Genomic DNA, 16,737 nt, shown 5'->3' on the forward strand with positions numbered 1-16,737 from the left:
ATTTACAAATGACCAGTAAACATCTGAAAAGATAGATATGCCATGGGAAATGCAAATCAAAATGAAAAGATTCCACTTCATAACAAGTGTTGAGGTTATGAAGACACTGGAACCTTTATACACTACTGGTGGTGATGTAAAATAAGCGGCTACTTTGGAAAATAATTTTATAGTGTCTCAAAAGACATAATGTTAGATTTATCACATGACCCAGCCACTCTAATTCTAGGTCTGTATATATACCCAGGAGAAATGGATATATATGTCTACACAAAAAGCTGTACAGTAATGCTCACAGCACTTTTATTCATAATAGCCAAAAGGTAGAAACAACCCAGGTGTCCCTCAGCAGATGAACAGATAAGTAAAATGTTGTATATACATGCAGTGGAGTGGCATTTGGCAATTAAATATCTGCTGCAACATGGATGGACTTTGAAAACATGCTAAGTGGGAAAAGTCACAACAGATCATATATGATTTTCATTTATATAAAACGTGCAAAATAGGCAAATCCATGGAGATAGAAAGTTGACCAGTGGTAGCCTTGGGCTGGAAGAGAGTGGGAAGAAAGGGGAATGCTAATGTATATGGGATTTCTTCTTGGGGTGAAAAAAGTGTCCTATTTTTCTTGTGGTGGTGGTTTTACAACTGTGAATATACTAAAAGAAACTATGCTATTATATGTTTAATAGATAAATTATACAGTATGTTAATTATATCTGCGAGTTGTGATTAAAAGAAAATCAGTGGACCAGTGTTTTCAGAATTTGGGGGGGAAGTGATTTCACATCTTGAGTCCTTTTCCGAAACTATCATCTAATTGTGAAGAAAGATAATGTCAGGTTTTTAAAGTCTCAACAAAATTAATCTCCCAGAAGGTTTACAAGACTACTGGAATGTGCTTCATTAAAACAGGAGAGTAAATTAAGTAAAGGAAAGCATGGAGTTTAAGGATATAAAAATCCAGCATGAAAGAAAAATGAAGGAAATCCCAGGGTCATAGTATAACAAGAACCTAATACATTGTCTCAGGGTTATACATTGAAGACAAGTCCAGATTGAAGAAAAGTCACAAGGCTCTAAGTAGATACAATATCTGTTGTCACCAATGAAATTGATATAATAGCTGTTTTCCTTAATGTAGAAAGAAGAGATTTAAAGAATTGGCAGAGGAGGATTCCATGGACAGAGGAGCCTGGCAGGGGACAGAGGAGCCAGTCCATGGGGTCTCAAAGAGGCAGACAAGACTGAGTGACTTTCACTTTCACTTGGGGTTGAATTAAAGTGTTAAGTACATACAAGGTGAACAAAAAGTAAGACTTTTTAACCTCAGAATATATATGAAAGTAAAATTTATTTCTGTGTTTGCAGAAGTTATTCATGGCCCAAATGTGAAGTGTAATTTACTTAATAGTGCTAAACATTGATGATAATAAAATTTTGATCTAACTGTATTGGAGATAAGAGGATCAAAGTGCATATATACATGTGATTTATATGTGCTTATAGTGCTACTTTATATTATTTTCAGTGTCTCTTTTTACATTTATCTCTTTTAGACATTGAAGTAAGTTAGATAACGTGTAAAACTGAAAAACAATATGAAATAAAGTAGCACAGTAAGCTTGTTATTTGGTGATATGGAGGTAGATACAGAAAGAAAGAGCTAAGAGGATGTGGAAGACATTGCTTCTGGGAAGAAGCAAATAAATGGAATTGGAGGGAGAAGATTTATAAATAAGAACCTTGTTTGGCTATTTGACTTTTTTTTTAATTTTTAAAATTTAAAGTAATGTATTTTTTTTAGTTGGAAGCTAATTACTTTACAATATTATAGTGGCTTTCGCCATATGTTGACACTGATCAGCCATGGGTATACGTGTGTCGCCCATCCTGAACCCCCCTCCCACCTGGCTATTTGATTCTTGAGTGGCATGTATTTATGACTAAGTAAAAGAAACTCAGTTAAAAGTTAATGTGGATTAAAATATAAAATTAGTAGTTTAGAATTATGATGGTTTATTGTCTGGTAATATTGTACTTTAACCTCCTGAGAGCTGCTGCTGGTGTTTAGTCGCTAAGTCATGTCTGACTGTTCTGTGACCCCATGGACTGTAGCCTGCCAGGCTCTTCTCTCTCTGGGATTTCCCAGGCAAGAATACTGGAGTGAGTTGCCATTTTCTTCTCCAGGGGATCTTCCCAAACCAGGGACCAAACCTGGGTCTCCCACATTGGCAGGTGGATTCTGTTACCACTTAGCCACCTGGGAAGCCCTCCTGAGGGCTGTACTTGATGCTGAAGCAAAATTGTGCTGCGTCAACCAATCAGCTTCATTTGTGGTTTGGCAGTATACAGGAGAGGTGGGAGCTGACTTCATTTTAAAACAACCATGCATTAGAGAGGTATATGCCATGATGTGCTAGTACCAGGAACTTGAGATGGTAATCTCTGTCAATAAAGGAAGTAGGTAATTTCTCTTGAATACTTAGAGGCATATCACATGTGGCTTAACTGTAAGTCATTGAGGCTTCCTAATAGTCTGGAGTGTTACTCTAACACCACACCCAAATAACTGGCTCAGAAAGCATTCACTGAATGATTTAACAATAAAGAAACTGCACAGTTTTTACACATATTCCAGGAAATTAATGAACAAAAACAAAATGCAGAAGACAGATGAAAAACAGATCAGAAACATTTTTCAAATTTTCAAAAAATTCATTAAGCAATGAAATGACCCCTGTAAAGCAAAACAGAAATATTAGGACCAAAGGAGGAAATAATAACAGTACAAGTAAACAGGCAGAGTTCAGGAAAGAAGAAAGAAAAATCCTGAAAGTGAAGAGCAAAAGGTATGCTGGTCATTGTTGAAAAGTTGAAAAGAATGTGGAGCTCAGGACTAAGGTGGAGGTGGGTTTCAATGATTGATAACCCCAAAGGTATCAAGATCCAGTTCTCAGAACCTGTAATTGTTACTTTATTTTTGAAAAAATAAGATCTTTCCACATGTGATTAAGTAAGAATCTTTTGATGAGATAATCTTGGATTGTATGGATGGGCCCTAAATATCATCCTAAGTGTCCTTTTCAGAGGCAGAGGGAGAGTGGACACACACAGCAGATGAGAAGGTGATGTGACGACAGAAATAGAAATCAGCATAATTGAACTGTAAGCCAAAGAATTCCAATAGCCTCAAGAACCTAGAAGAGGAAAGGAATAGATTTTCTCTTAGAGCCTTCAAGAGTTCAACCCACCTAAAAATTTAATTTCAGCTAAGGGAAACTGATGTTAAACTTCTGGCCTCCATAACTGTGAGAGAATAAACGTCTGTCTTAAAACACACAATTTGTGATCATTTGTTACAGAAGACCTAGAAACTGATACAAAGATTGCTTGCACTCAGTGGAATTGATCATATATATAAATGTATTGATAATTATGCTTTGCTACTTTCCTCAGGCTTGAAGAGCCAACTTAGACTAATTTCTAGAAAGGGAGAAAACTAGATTGAACTCTGTGGTGTTGGATTAAAATTAGAGGTATGGGTTTAAGTTCATAGTTTCTAATATATATGTATATATGTATAGATTGATGTATTGATAGAAATGTACATGTAAATATGCATATGTTTGAATGTGCATGTATGTAAACATACTTGTATATCCATATAGCAGTAAGCACACTTAGCATCTGAGTTTTGCTTACTAAAGACTATTGTTTGCTAAAAGGAACTGGAGAAGACATGGGAAGCCCCTAAGTACCCCTTCCTCACATGGTCACACCAAATATATAGCTATACATGGAGCAGTTTCCCCTAAAAGAGATCCAGAAACTAGTTGAGCAACTTACACACATTGGACAGTTGAGGAAATAGCCACATCAGAGTGGGTAGGAAAGACTGAGACACACTTGTCATAAACCCCACCCCTGATGCAACATCATACAATTGGGAGAGAATCCCCAACTGTCAGGTTCTATCTGAGGAGTGAAGTATGTTTTGACACTACATCTAACACTCCAGCTTTGAGATTCCTTCCAGTGGGGTAGGCTTCCAAAACGTCTAGCTCTGAGAGTCAGTGGGGCTTGTGTCCATAAGACTATGACAACTGAGGGGAATGCAGTCATTTGCTATGACTGTGCCTGTAGGGATCAGCTCAGAGGAAGCTGACAAAATGCCCATCTCCCAGTCTTTCCTTGAAAGATCTATCCGTATACTGTAAAAACTGCCCTGAGGGCCAAACTTGTAATTTAACAAGCACTAGGGACTGGCTGAAACCCTCACCAGAGGCCAGTAAAGCTGGAGGACACCTTGCCTTACTTCTACCTCTAACCCATTCCATGTCACTGCTGCGGGCCTGGAGAAAGTTTGTATGTACATTTGAACCCCAACTTTTGTGATTGCTGCCTAAAGCAAGGGACCCAAATTTCCCGGCTTTTATAGCAAAAGGGATTTCCATTCATGAGACCCAGAAGACTATAGCAAAGGATTCCTTAACTGGCTCTACTCCTCAGGGCTCAGCACACAGGGAACAAGCAGAATTAGCCATTTTCCAGTCTTCCCCTGAAATAGGTTTATTTCTGTACTTTAATATCTACTGCCTGCATGCCAAGCTTCTAATCTAGCAGGCATTTAGGGAACACCGGAGAACTTCCCCAGAGACAGGGGAGGCCAACGGGCATCTCTCCTACCTTCTTCCCTTTAGCCCACTCCAATAATAAAACCCAGTTGACAGCATCTCCCCAGAAGGAGCTTGTACTCACATTTAGTGCCCAAGCTTTTTCAACTGCTGTCTAAGGGATGAAGCCCCAGGTCATCTGGTTCTAATAGCCATTGGGGCTTGCATTCAAGAGTTACAGGGCTGTATCAAACAAATAGTTGTTAATGGGTTTGGGGGTATCTTTCCCCATGGCTGTACTCCAAGATCCAACAAAGAAGCATTAGGCAAAAACAACCTTCTCCCAGTTTCTCCCTGGAAGAAGTTTAACTACATAGTTTACCAGCTGCTGTTCCCTGAAGGTCCAACTTCTAATGAGTGTACATATAGGTTCTGAATGTGATCCTTTCCTTTGGGACATTGTTGGATCTTGGCACACCCTCAACTCCTGGGAGCCACTAAGTGCAAGGAAGGAGGCTTGGTTGGTCACAAAACTTTGAGAGAAACCTAGGAGTTTGGGCTGGACTGATTGATTAGGTCCATCTCACATATAGCAAGATTTATCTCCTACATGAGACCACTCTGTCAAGACTGGAAGATGTGATTATTTTATCTAATGCACAGAAACCACAGAGAGTCAAGAAATGAAGACTCATAGGAATACATTTCAAACAAAAGAACAAGGTAAATATCCAGAAACAGATCTTAGTGACTTACATTAAGTAGTTTATCTGATTGAGAGTTTAAACAACAGTTACTAAAGATGCTCGCTGAGGTTAGGAAGCAAGCATATGAACAGAGAGAATTTCAACGAGGAAATATATAAAAAGAGAAATCAAGAGCTGAAGAATTAAAAAATAACGGAAAAAATTAAATGGATTCAGTAGCAGACTACATTCGCTGGAAGAAAGTCAGTAAACTTGACAGGGCAGTGGAATTTATTTAAACAGAAAGGAAAAAATGAAGAGCTGGTTTATGGAATTCGTGGGACAAAATCAAGCAGACTATATGTGGTGGGAGTTCCAGAAGAGAGAAGCAAGGCAGAAAGCATATTCAAAAAAATAATGGCTGGAAACTTCCTTAACCGGGGAAAGAAACAGACAGTCCACGTCCAGGAAGCTCAGAGAGTTTGAAAGAAGTTGAATCCTAAGAGATTCACGCAAACACATTGCAATTAGACTGTGAAAGATTAAAGACAAGAAGAGAATCTTAAAAGCAGCAAAAGGAAAGCAACTTGGTTTGCATATTGAAAATACTTGGGGAATACCAAAAAGCTGCTAACCAAGAACTAGTGACAAAGTTGTCCTAAATAACCAAGGAAGAAAGAAAAAATTTACAGACAAAAGCTGGAACAGTTCATCACCACTGACCTCACAACAAATGTTAAAGGGAGTTCTTCAAGTTGAAACAAAAGGACGCTAGTTAGTAACAGGAAAACATGAAAGTATAAAACTCACTGGCAAAGGTAAATTTATAGCTACATTTAAAATACTCTAATATTGTAATGGTGGTGGATAAACCATTTATATCTCTGATACAAGTGTTAAAATACATAAAGAAAACTATAATCATTTGTTAGTGGGTTAGTCAGTTCAGTCGTTCAGTCATGTCCGACTCTTTGTGACCCCACGGACTGCAGCATGCCAGGCCCCCATGTCCATCACCAGCTCCCAGAGTTTACTCAAAGTCATGTCCATTGAGTCAGTGATGCCATCCAACCATCTCATCCTCTGTCAGCCCTTTCTCCTCCTGCCCTCCATCTTTCCCAGCATCAGGGTCTTTTCCAATGAGTCAGCTCTTCACATCAGGTGGCCAAAGTATTGGAGTTTCAGCTTCAGCATCAGTCCTTCCAATGAATATTCAGGACTGATTTCCTTTAAGATGGACTGGTTGGATCTCCTTGCAGTCTAAGAGACTCTCAAGAGTCTTCTCCATCACCACAGTTCAAAAGCATCAATTCATCAGTGCTCAGCTTTCTTTATGGTCCAGCTCTTAACATCTGTACATGACTACTGGAAAAAACATAGCTTTGACTAGACAGACCTTTGTTGGCAAAGTAATGTCTCTGCTTTTTAATATGCTGTGTATGTTTGTCCTGGTTTTTCTTCCAAGGAGCAAGCGTCTTTTAATTTCATGGCTGCAGTCACCATCTGCCGTGATTTTGGAGCCCAAGAAAATAAAGTCTCTCACTATTTCCATTGTTTCCCCATCTATTTGCCATGAAGTAATGGGACCAGATGCCCCAATCTTCATTTTTTAAATGTTGAGTTTTAAACCAGCTTTTTCACTCACCTCTTTCACTTTCATCAAGAGGCTCTTTATGAGTGGATAAATAAGTGGTACATATACACAATGAAATATTACTCAGCCATAAAAAGGAATGCATTTGAGTCAGTTCTAATGAGGTGGATGAACCTCGAACCTATTATACAGAGTGAAGTAAGTCAGAAAGAGAAAGATAAATACTGTATTCTGGAATCTAGAAAAAATGGTACTGAAGAATTTATTTACAGGACAGCAGTGGAGAAACAGATATAGAGAATAGACTTATGGACATGGGGAAAGGGGAGGAGAGGGTGAGATGTATGGAAAGAGTAACGTGGAAACTCATATTACCATATGTAAAATAGATAGCCAGTGGGAATATGCTGTTTGTCACAGGAAACTCAACCGGGGCTCTGAATCAATCTAGAAGGGTAGGATTGGGAGGGAGGTTCTAAAGGGACGGGATATTTGTATCAGTTCAGTTCAGTTCAGTCACTCAGTCGTGTCCGACTCTTGCGACCCCATGAATCACAGCACGCCAGGCCTCCCTGTCCATCACCATCTCCCGGAGTTCACTCAAACTCAGTGTTCATCGAGTCGGTGATGCCATCCAGCCATCTCATCCTCTGTCGTCCCCTTCTCCTCCTGCCCCCAATCCCTCCCAGCATCAGGGTCTTTTCCAATGAGTCAGCTCTTCGCATGAGGTGGCCCAAGTACTGGAGTTTCAGCTTTAGCATCATTCCTTCCAAAGAAATCCCAGGGCTGATCTCCTTCAGAATGGACTGGTTGCATCTCCTTGCAGTCCAAGGGACTCTCAAGAGTCTTCTCCAACACCACAGTTCAAAACCATCAATTCTTCCGCACTCAGCTTTCTTCACAGTCCAACTCTCGCATCCATATATGACCACTGGAAAAATCATAGCTTTGACTAGATGGACCTTTGTTGGCAAAGTAATATCTCTGCTTTTCAATGTGCTGTCTAGGTTGGTCATAACTTTTCTTCCAAGGAGTAAGCGTCTTTTAATTTCATGACTGCAGTCACCATCTGCAGTGATTTTGGAGCCCCCAAAAATAAAGTCTGGCATTGTTTCCACTCTTTCCCCATCTATTTGCCATGAAGTGGTGGGACCAGGTGCCATGATCTTCGTTTTTTGAATGTTGAGCTTTAAGCCAGCTTTTTCACTCTCCTCTTTCACTTTCATCAAGAGGCTTTTTAGTTCCTCTTCATTTTCTGCCATAATGGTGGTGTCATCTGTATATCTGAGACTATTGATATTTCTCCTGGCAGTCTTGATTCCAGTTTGTGCTTCATCCAGCCTGGTGTTTCTCATAATGTACTGTGCATAAAAATGAAATAAGCAGGGCGACAATACATAGCTTTAATTTACTCCTTTCCCAATTTTGAATCAGTCTATTTTTCCATGTCTAGTTCTAACTTGCTTCTTGACCTGCATACAGATTTCTCAGGAGGCAGATCAGGTGGTCTGGTATTCCCATTTCTTGAAGAATTTTCCACAGTTAGTTGTGATTCACACAGTCAAAGGCTTTAGCATAGTCAATAAAGCAGAAGTAGATGTTTTTCTGGAATTCTCTTGCTTTTTCTGTGATCCAGTGGATACTGGCAGTTTGATCTCTGGTTGCTCTGCCTTTCCTAAATCCAGCTTGAACAACTGGAAGTTCTCGGTTCATGTACTGTTGAAGCCTGGCTTGGAGAATTTGAGCATTACTTTGCTGGTGTGTGAGATGAGTGCAATTTAAGGCCTGTTTGTTAGGCCTCAGACAACTATTTTGCCGTTTTGCATTTCTTTTTCTTGGGGATGGTTTTGATCACTTCCTCCTGTACAGTGTTATGAACTTCTGTCCATAGTTCTTCAGGCACTCTCTGTCACATCTAATCCCTTGAATGTATTTGTCACTTTCACTGTATAATCGTAAGGGATTTGGTTTAGGTCATATATGAATGGGCTAGTGGTTTTCTCTACTTTTTTCCATTTAAGTCTGACTTTTGCAATAAGGAGTTCATGATCCGAGCCCAGTGGGTTTTTTTGCTGCCCGTATAGAACTTCTCGAATTTTAACTGCAAAAAATATAATCTGTCTAATTTCTTTCTGTATTGACCATCTGGTGATGGCTATGTATAGAGTTATCTCTTGTGTTGTTGAAAGAGGGTATTTGCTGTGACCAGTGCATTCTTTTTGGCAAAACTCTGATAGCCTTTGCCCTGCTTCATTTTGTACTCCAAGGCCAAACTTGCCTGTTACTCCAGGTATTTCTTTACTTCCTACTTTTGCATTCCAGTCCCTAGAAGGTCTTGTAGGTCATCATAGAAACGTTCAACTTCAGCTTTTTTGGCATTAGTGCTTGGGGCATAGACTTGGATTACTGTGATATTGAATGGCTTTCCTTGGAAATGAACAGAGATCATTCTGTCGAAATTGTACCCAAGTACCGCATTTCAGACTCTTTTGTTGTCTATGAGGGCTACTCCATTTCTTCTAAGGGATTGCCCACAGTAGTAGAGTTAATAGTCATCTGAATTAAATGGCCCATTCTGGTCTATTTTAGTTCACGGATTCTTAAAATGTCAATGTTCACTCTTGCCATCTCCTGTTTGCCCACTTCCGATTTACCTTGATTCATTGACCTAGCATTCCAGGTTCCTATGCAATATTCATCTTTACAGTGGATTCACAGCTTAAAAAGATGCAAATTTTGAAGTCAAAACCATAAATAAGAGAGAAAGAACTTTTTGTATGCATTTGAAGTTACTTGTAGCTTCAAATACACTATAATAAATATATTTTATCCATGTCTCATTATTACTGCAGAGCAAAAGCCTATAGTAGATGTACAAAAGGTAAAAGAGAAGGGAAATATACCACTGCAGAAAATCAAATAACAAAGAGAGCATGAGAAGGAAAAACAGAATAAAGCGATTGCAAAACAACCAGAAAACAGTTAAGCTAAAAATGCTAAGTCCATACCATTTATATCAATACTATCATTGATATGCCATTTATATATATATACACACAGCACACACCGTTTATTACCATACTATCAATAATTATGTTAAATGTAAATGGGCTGAATTTGCCAATCAAAAGACAAAGTGTAGATAAAGTTTTTTCAATTTTATCTTTTTAAAAAATTAGCTCTTAGTTTTGTTGTTCTTTTCTTGTGTTTTTTTCTATCTATTATTTCCACTCTGATCTTTATTTCCTTCCTTTTGCTGACTTGAGCATAACTTATTCTTCTAGATCTTGAGGTGTAAAATTAGATTGTTATTTGACATCTAGTTTCCTAGTATATACATTTATTGCTATAAAATTCCCTCTCAGAACAGCATTTGCAGTATCCTGTAGCTTTCTGTTTGTTTCATTTTTTTTTTTTTTTCCCATTTGTTTCAGGACTTAAAAAAATATTTTTCTAGTTGTCTTCTTTGACCAGTTGCTTGTTCAGGAGTGTGCTGTTTACTTTCCACATATTTGTAGGTATTCCAACTTTCATGTTCTAGTTTCACACCATTGTCATCAGAAAGGATAGTTGGTATGATTTCAGTCTTTAATTTATTAAGACTTGTTTTCTGTCCTGTCATACCCTTCCCTATTTTGGGGAATGTTCAGTGTGCCTTTGAGAACAACATGTATCGTATTGCTCTTGGATGAAACATTCTGTGTATGTCTGTTAGGTCCTTTTTGAATAATGTGTAGTTTAATTCCAATTTTTTTTAAACTCATTTTCTGTCTGAATGGTCTATCCATTGTTGAAAATGGTGTATTGAAGTCTCCTGGTATTATTGTATTGTTGTTTCCCTTTTTAGAGTTCTTCCTATGTACTTTATGTAACAGATGCTTCTATGTTGCATTATAAATACTCAAATTTATTATATCTTCTTGATGAATTGGGTACTTTATTATATAATAACTTTATTTGTCTTTTGTTATATTCTTTGTCATAAAATTTGTGTAGTCTGGTATAGGTTTAGCTGCTTCTAAATGTCTTTTGGTTTCCCTTAGCAATCTTTTTCAATCAATGCTTTTTCTACCTTTATTCACTATAAAACTAAGGTATGGAAACAACCTAAGTGCCCATTGATGGATGAGTGGATAAATAAAATAAAATATATATACAATGGAATATTAGTCAGCCTCAACAGAGTGAAATACTGTCATTTGTGACAACATGGACGAACCTGGAGGGCATTATGCTAAGTGAAATAAGCCAGATCGAGAAAAATAAATACTGCATGGTATCTAAACTTACATGTGGAATTTAAAAAAAGAAAAAGTAGAATTTATAGAAACAGTAGAAAAATGATTGCTGGAAGCTGAGGGAAATAAGGATCCTGAGTTCGGTAAAGGGTACAAACATTCAGTTAGCATATGAGTAAGATCTGAATATCTGTTGTATGAAACAGTGACTCTAGTTGATCACACTTAACTGTATAGTTGAAAGTTGCTAGAAGAGTAGAACTTACATGTTCTCATCAAACAAAAAAATAAATATTCAAGGTGATGTATGTGTTAAATTAACTCTTGGGGGAATCCTTTCAAAATGTATACATCTATCAGATTATCACGTTGTACACTTTAAATATCTTTACAATTTTATTATTAATTATACCTCAATAAAACTGGAAAAAAAATAGAAAAGGAACTAGTTCATCTTGGAGGAATAGGTGATACCAGGACTAAGGTAGAGCTAGACGAATGAGTCTGGAGTGTCTAATTAGCCAGAAATGGATAAATGTTCAAAGAATGTTGGGACCTGTCAGTTGTACCCAAAAGAGCTTGAAGGGTCTTTCATACAAAGTTGGGGACAACTTGAGCATCAAAATAAATAATGCTGATCATATACAATTGTGTAAAAGGATAAGCCATGTTTCCATACTGATATAAATAGATGAATTAATGAGTGGATAGTTTGATGTTAATGAGCATATTTAGTTGTCTTTCCCCAGACCTCTACATGTTTATTAACTACAAAGGCAAAAGGTAACTGTAGTGACGAGGCCTGTCAGACACCAACTTAATCAAGTGATCACAGTAAACATTACAAGAAGTGAGTCTAAACCTCCACTTTGTTGATGGGTTACAATGAGAACAATAATAATGTCACTTCTTTTATACTCCTAAGAGTAATAGTTTAAATTGAATCACAAGGAGACAAGAAAACCACACTGAAGGGCAGTATACAAAATTATTGGTGAGTTAGTCTTCAGAGTTGTCATTCATAGAAGCCAAGGAAGTGCTGAAGAACTGCTCTAAATTGCAGGAGACTAAGAGACAATGAAATTAAATACAACTTGTGATACTAATGTAGATGTGAAGTATGTTATTGGTACAGTGTGCAAAACTTGAATGAGGTCTAAGTATTAGATGACCAATAATGATTATGATAGAATGTTCATTGAAACCGTGCTTTTTGAGTTTAACAATTGTTAAATACCTTTTCATGACTTTTTTTGTGTTGAAATAACATGAAATTTGCCATTTTAACATTTTATGTACAATTTTATGTGCAATTCAGTGGCATTAAGTAGATTTACATTGTTGTGCAGCTGTCAACCACCGTCCATATCCAGAAGTTTTTATCTTATCAACCCAAAACTCCATACTCATGAAATAATAAATCTTCATTTCCCCCTGTTTCAGCCCCAGACAACCACCATTCTACTTCCTGTCTCTATGAGTTTGACTACTCTGGGTACCTCAGATAAGCAGACTCATACAATATTTGTCCTTTTGTGTTTCACATAGCATAATGTTATGATTTCATAAAGGGTAGTCAAGTAGCCAAGAAGTACAGTACAATAATAACCTCAGCAGCTTTTGCATTGTTTTCTAGAATTATTTTCAACTTCAGGGCATGGAAAACTTACTTCTGTAAGCCTGACTGTAAATTGCCAGTATAACTCGGGAGAGATACGTTGTCCAAAAATGATGTAACATCTCTATCTCTTTTCACTTACACACTTCCAGATCTTTGATTTTGGCATCTAATTATTTTTAAAATAACCTTTTAAGTTAAATCACAGCACATCGTTACTGTAAATCTTTTATCCACAGACCTTGTGTTATTTGTAATACTTTTATGCTATTGATAATGAAGGTCAATTTTCTAGCAAGAACTTTAGCAACTAAAACACTCTAAACCAATGTGCCATAATGTTTTGAATATAGTAAGTATACTTTATTATTTTATCCTTAAAAGAGTCCTGGTGTAAAGGGAAGTGATTTGACTGAAAACCAAGGTAATTTTTGTACACCTACAGACTTGTAAAATCAGAAGAGACTCTAGAAGTTGACTTGTCAGATCTGTATCTAGTTTAATTCAGGAAATCTTTACTGAGCATAGTACACATTGAATAGAAAGTGATGTGAATTTGCTTCTTTTCTGGGTTCATTTAATAAGGGTTAGCCAGGCTATTTTAGTGGGAAGCGTTTAATGGGAAAATGTTATAGCAGTTTATTCTGGGATATCAGGGTTGGGTGTGGTAAAACTTTTTTAAACTTTCTGTAGTTTGTGTTGTCATGAAGTCAGACACAAACTCCTGCTTGGTTTTTATTCCTTCTCCTCCTTCACTGTAGTATACATTGAATAAAGACTTTGATCTCTTATTACATCTCAGTTCTTATGCTCTTTTCTAGTTAGGCAAATTACTGTGTGTTGTATAGGATAGTTACAGAGTCCCTGGGCATGAGATTCACCAAACAGCTGAGACTTAAAAATAGCTACTAGGAACTACTTTAACACTTAACTATTAACAAGGACTATGTCCAAAAACATGTGGTGGGGAGGAGAGGATTTAAATGTGTGTAGAGAATAAAGAGAAGCATGCAGATCTGAATTCTGTGCCTAGGGATTTTGTCCCCAACTCTATTTATATGTATCTATTTTTACTTCTGAGTTCCAATAAGTTATCACTTGGGAAAATTGTAGCTCCCTAAGGGAAAAAGAAAAGGAGCCATTTTATCTCTCCTCCATGCCTTTAATATGCTTGGAATACTTTGTGCTGATTAATATTTGTCCTTTGTTAGCTCTTTTCTTATACTTCTGTGAAATCGTTCATCAAATTTTTACAAGGATAAGATGCTCCTATTACATTCTGAGTTTATTTTCACTAAATTATAGTTGCTATATATGTTCCTCTAGACCAGTGTTTTTCAACTGGGGCTTCCCAGGGACATCTGGCAATGACTGGATCCTTTTCACAATTAGGAGGCTATGGTTTTTCCAGTGGTCATATATGGATGTGAGAGTTGGATGGACTATAAAGAAAGCTGAGCGCCAAAGAATTGATGCTTTTGAACTGTGGTGTTGGAGAAGACTCTTGAGAGTCCCTTGACCTGCAAGGAGATCGAACCAGTCCATCCTCAAGATCAGTCCTGGGTGTTCATTGGAAGGACTGATGCTGAAGCTATAACTCCAATACTTTGGCCCCCTGATGCAAAGAGCTGATTCATTGGAAAAGACCCTGATGCTGGGAAAGATTGAGGGCAAGAGGAGAAGGGGACGACAGAGGATGAGATGGTTGGATGACATCACTGACTCAATGGACATGGGTTTGGGTGGACTCCGGGAATTGGTGATGGACAGGGAGGCCTGGGGTGCTGCAGTTCATGGGGTCGCAAAGAGTCGGATACGACTGAGCAACTGAACTGAACTGGTATGCAAAGGGTAGAGTCAGGGATGCTGCTCAGCATCATCTGTGCAGGACAGCTTAGTTTCAAAAGTTAATACTGTTTTACATTGCACTTTTTTGTTTGTATAAAATTGAATTCAGAATATATCATGTTTGTTATCCATTTCCTGTTAATATTTACTTCTTTCCATATAAATTTTCATGAGTGGCTATTATCTATTTATCTTCTGTTTGTGGTTTAAGCCTAAAAATAAATGTTTTAAGAATAAAGGCATATTCCTGGGTAATCATTTTAGGTGCATATGAGAATACTTTGAGAGAAAATAAGTAATATAGCATTTAAGTATCTGGATTCTGTGCATGTATCATTAAAGTCTGAAATTATTCATATTTATATGGTAAAGAAGCTTCTTAACAGCATCATTCCTACTGCTTTTACCTTAGTTCTCAATGAAATAGTATAAATCAGAAGTTCAAACTGTTATAATGGTAGCAGCCTTTTATTTTATTTTGAGCATGTATATCTTGTCATTCAGCAAACAAGTATCCAGTGTCTGTTATGAGCCAGGTATTTGGTGTTTGGAATCCAACCCTCTTCTTGCTTTCAAAAGAACTCGGACAAATGCTATAATCCCAAATAGACAGTATAATAGTGTACATACAAGGAACTGTGTGTGTGTGTATATATATATATTATATATACATCATTGGAGGGACCAATGATGAGAGAGAATTCAGGCTATATCAAGTTCAGGTTAGGAAGAAAGGGGTAGGTTTTACAGTAGAATAATTTGTATAAGTAAAGAGGCACAAAAGAATATGACACAATGCTTGCTTATATCGTATATTGCTTAGGAAATGGGGAGGTTTAAAAGATGATTTTCAGGGGGTTCCCATATGGTTCAGTGGGTAAAGAATCTGCTTGCAATTTGGGAAGAGATGATTTTCAAACAAAGATAAAACCATGATTCTCATACAGATAAAAAAAGTGAATGTGGGTTAAGGATTTTGTTTTAAAACACATTTTTATGGAGTAGTGGAATACTGAAATCAATTATAAATAGGTAAAACTTTTTTCTGTAGAGTGAAACAGAATTTCATATTTATCAGTTACCTACAATTTCTAGCTGTGTAAAATAACTCCCATAGAATCAGTCTGATTGGAGTACAAATTTTTTTTCTATGAAAGTGGCAGGAAATTTCAAGCTAAAGACTTAATTTGGAGCTTTGTACTAGTGTGAAAAGTGGAATCACCAGAGGACAAAGAGTGGGAAAGAGAAAGTTACCCGTAGGTCTCTTGTGATATGTTATTTTCATTGTGAATTTATGGAATTGCATCTCAGTGCCAAATGCATTCCAGACTCATGGGGATGAAGTGTGACTGTTCTCTACTGCTTTGCATTGCTATGTAGTCCAGTGTGAATTGATTCTGCAGTTTAGAAATTGAAAGGAAGACAAGCCTCCATTTGTGTTCCCATTTGAAACTTTTCTTCACAGTCTCATGGTTAATACACCATTGCCCTTTTATTTTATTTATTTTGAGAGAATATGTTAACTCGTTTTATCCCACTCTTGGCTTGGAGTTAATTTTGAGGTAGAAACCTTTCTCTGTCACCAGTACCACCACCATGTAGGAAGGAAGTATAATTTTAGGTTGTTAAATCTGCTTATTTCCTTTAAAAAAACAAGTGTAAAGTTACATTAATTGTAAATTATAAAATCCATTTAGAGGATACTGTGATAAGAATTTAGAGATGCTTTGAAACGCATTTTTCTTTATGTATTTAAGCAGTATTTGAGGTTAAAATTCATAGAAATGTTGAAAATGTTAACTTTTTTCCTTTGTAGATCATCCCATTATGATGGGTTTTGAGCCACTTGTTAACCAGAGACTACTTCCACCCACCTTCCCTCGATATGCAAAAATAATAAAAAGAGAAGAAATGGTCAACTATTTTGCAAGACTGATAGATAGAATAAAAACTGTCTGTGAGGTGGTCAATTTAACAAATTTACATTGTATCTTGGTAAGTACAAATCAAGTCTCTATTCTGGAATATAGCTTTGATTTAATAGCAGAATAGTTTATTATGTTTTAGAGACCCTTGCAAGGGTAAATAATGCTCCTCACCTATTATCTGTGATATCTGGAGAATTAAGTGTTTG

At 37.1% G+C, this 16,737-nt stretch overlaps 1 protein-coding gene across 7 annotated transcripts in view; it reads left to right on the forward strand.

Annotated features, from left to right (window-relative positions):
* NAA35 (N-alpha-acetyltransferase 35, NatC auxiliary subunit) overlaps nt 1-16,737 on the forward strand; it is an 89,736-nt gene that overhangs the window by 40,932 nt on the left and 32,067 nt on the right. For all 7 annotated transcript variants that reach the window (XM_006066836.3, XM_044940244.1, XM_006066834.3 and 4 more), the window contains one exon: nt 16,420-16,598. In XM_006066836.3, the coding sequence (XP_006066898.2) occupies nt 16,420-16,598 (179 nt within the window). The remainder of the gene's footprint in view (nt 1-16,419; nt 16,599-16,737) is intronic.

Source organism: Bubalus bubalis, chromosome 3, assembly GCF_019923935.1.
Source record: "Bubalus bubalis isolate 160015118507 breed Murrah chromosome 3, NDDB_SH_1, whole genome shotgun sequence".
Classification (NCBI taxonomy): Eukaryota; Metazoa; Chordata; class Mammalia; order Artiodactyla; family Bovidae; genus Bubalus; species Bubalus bubalis.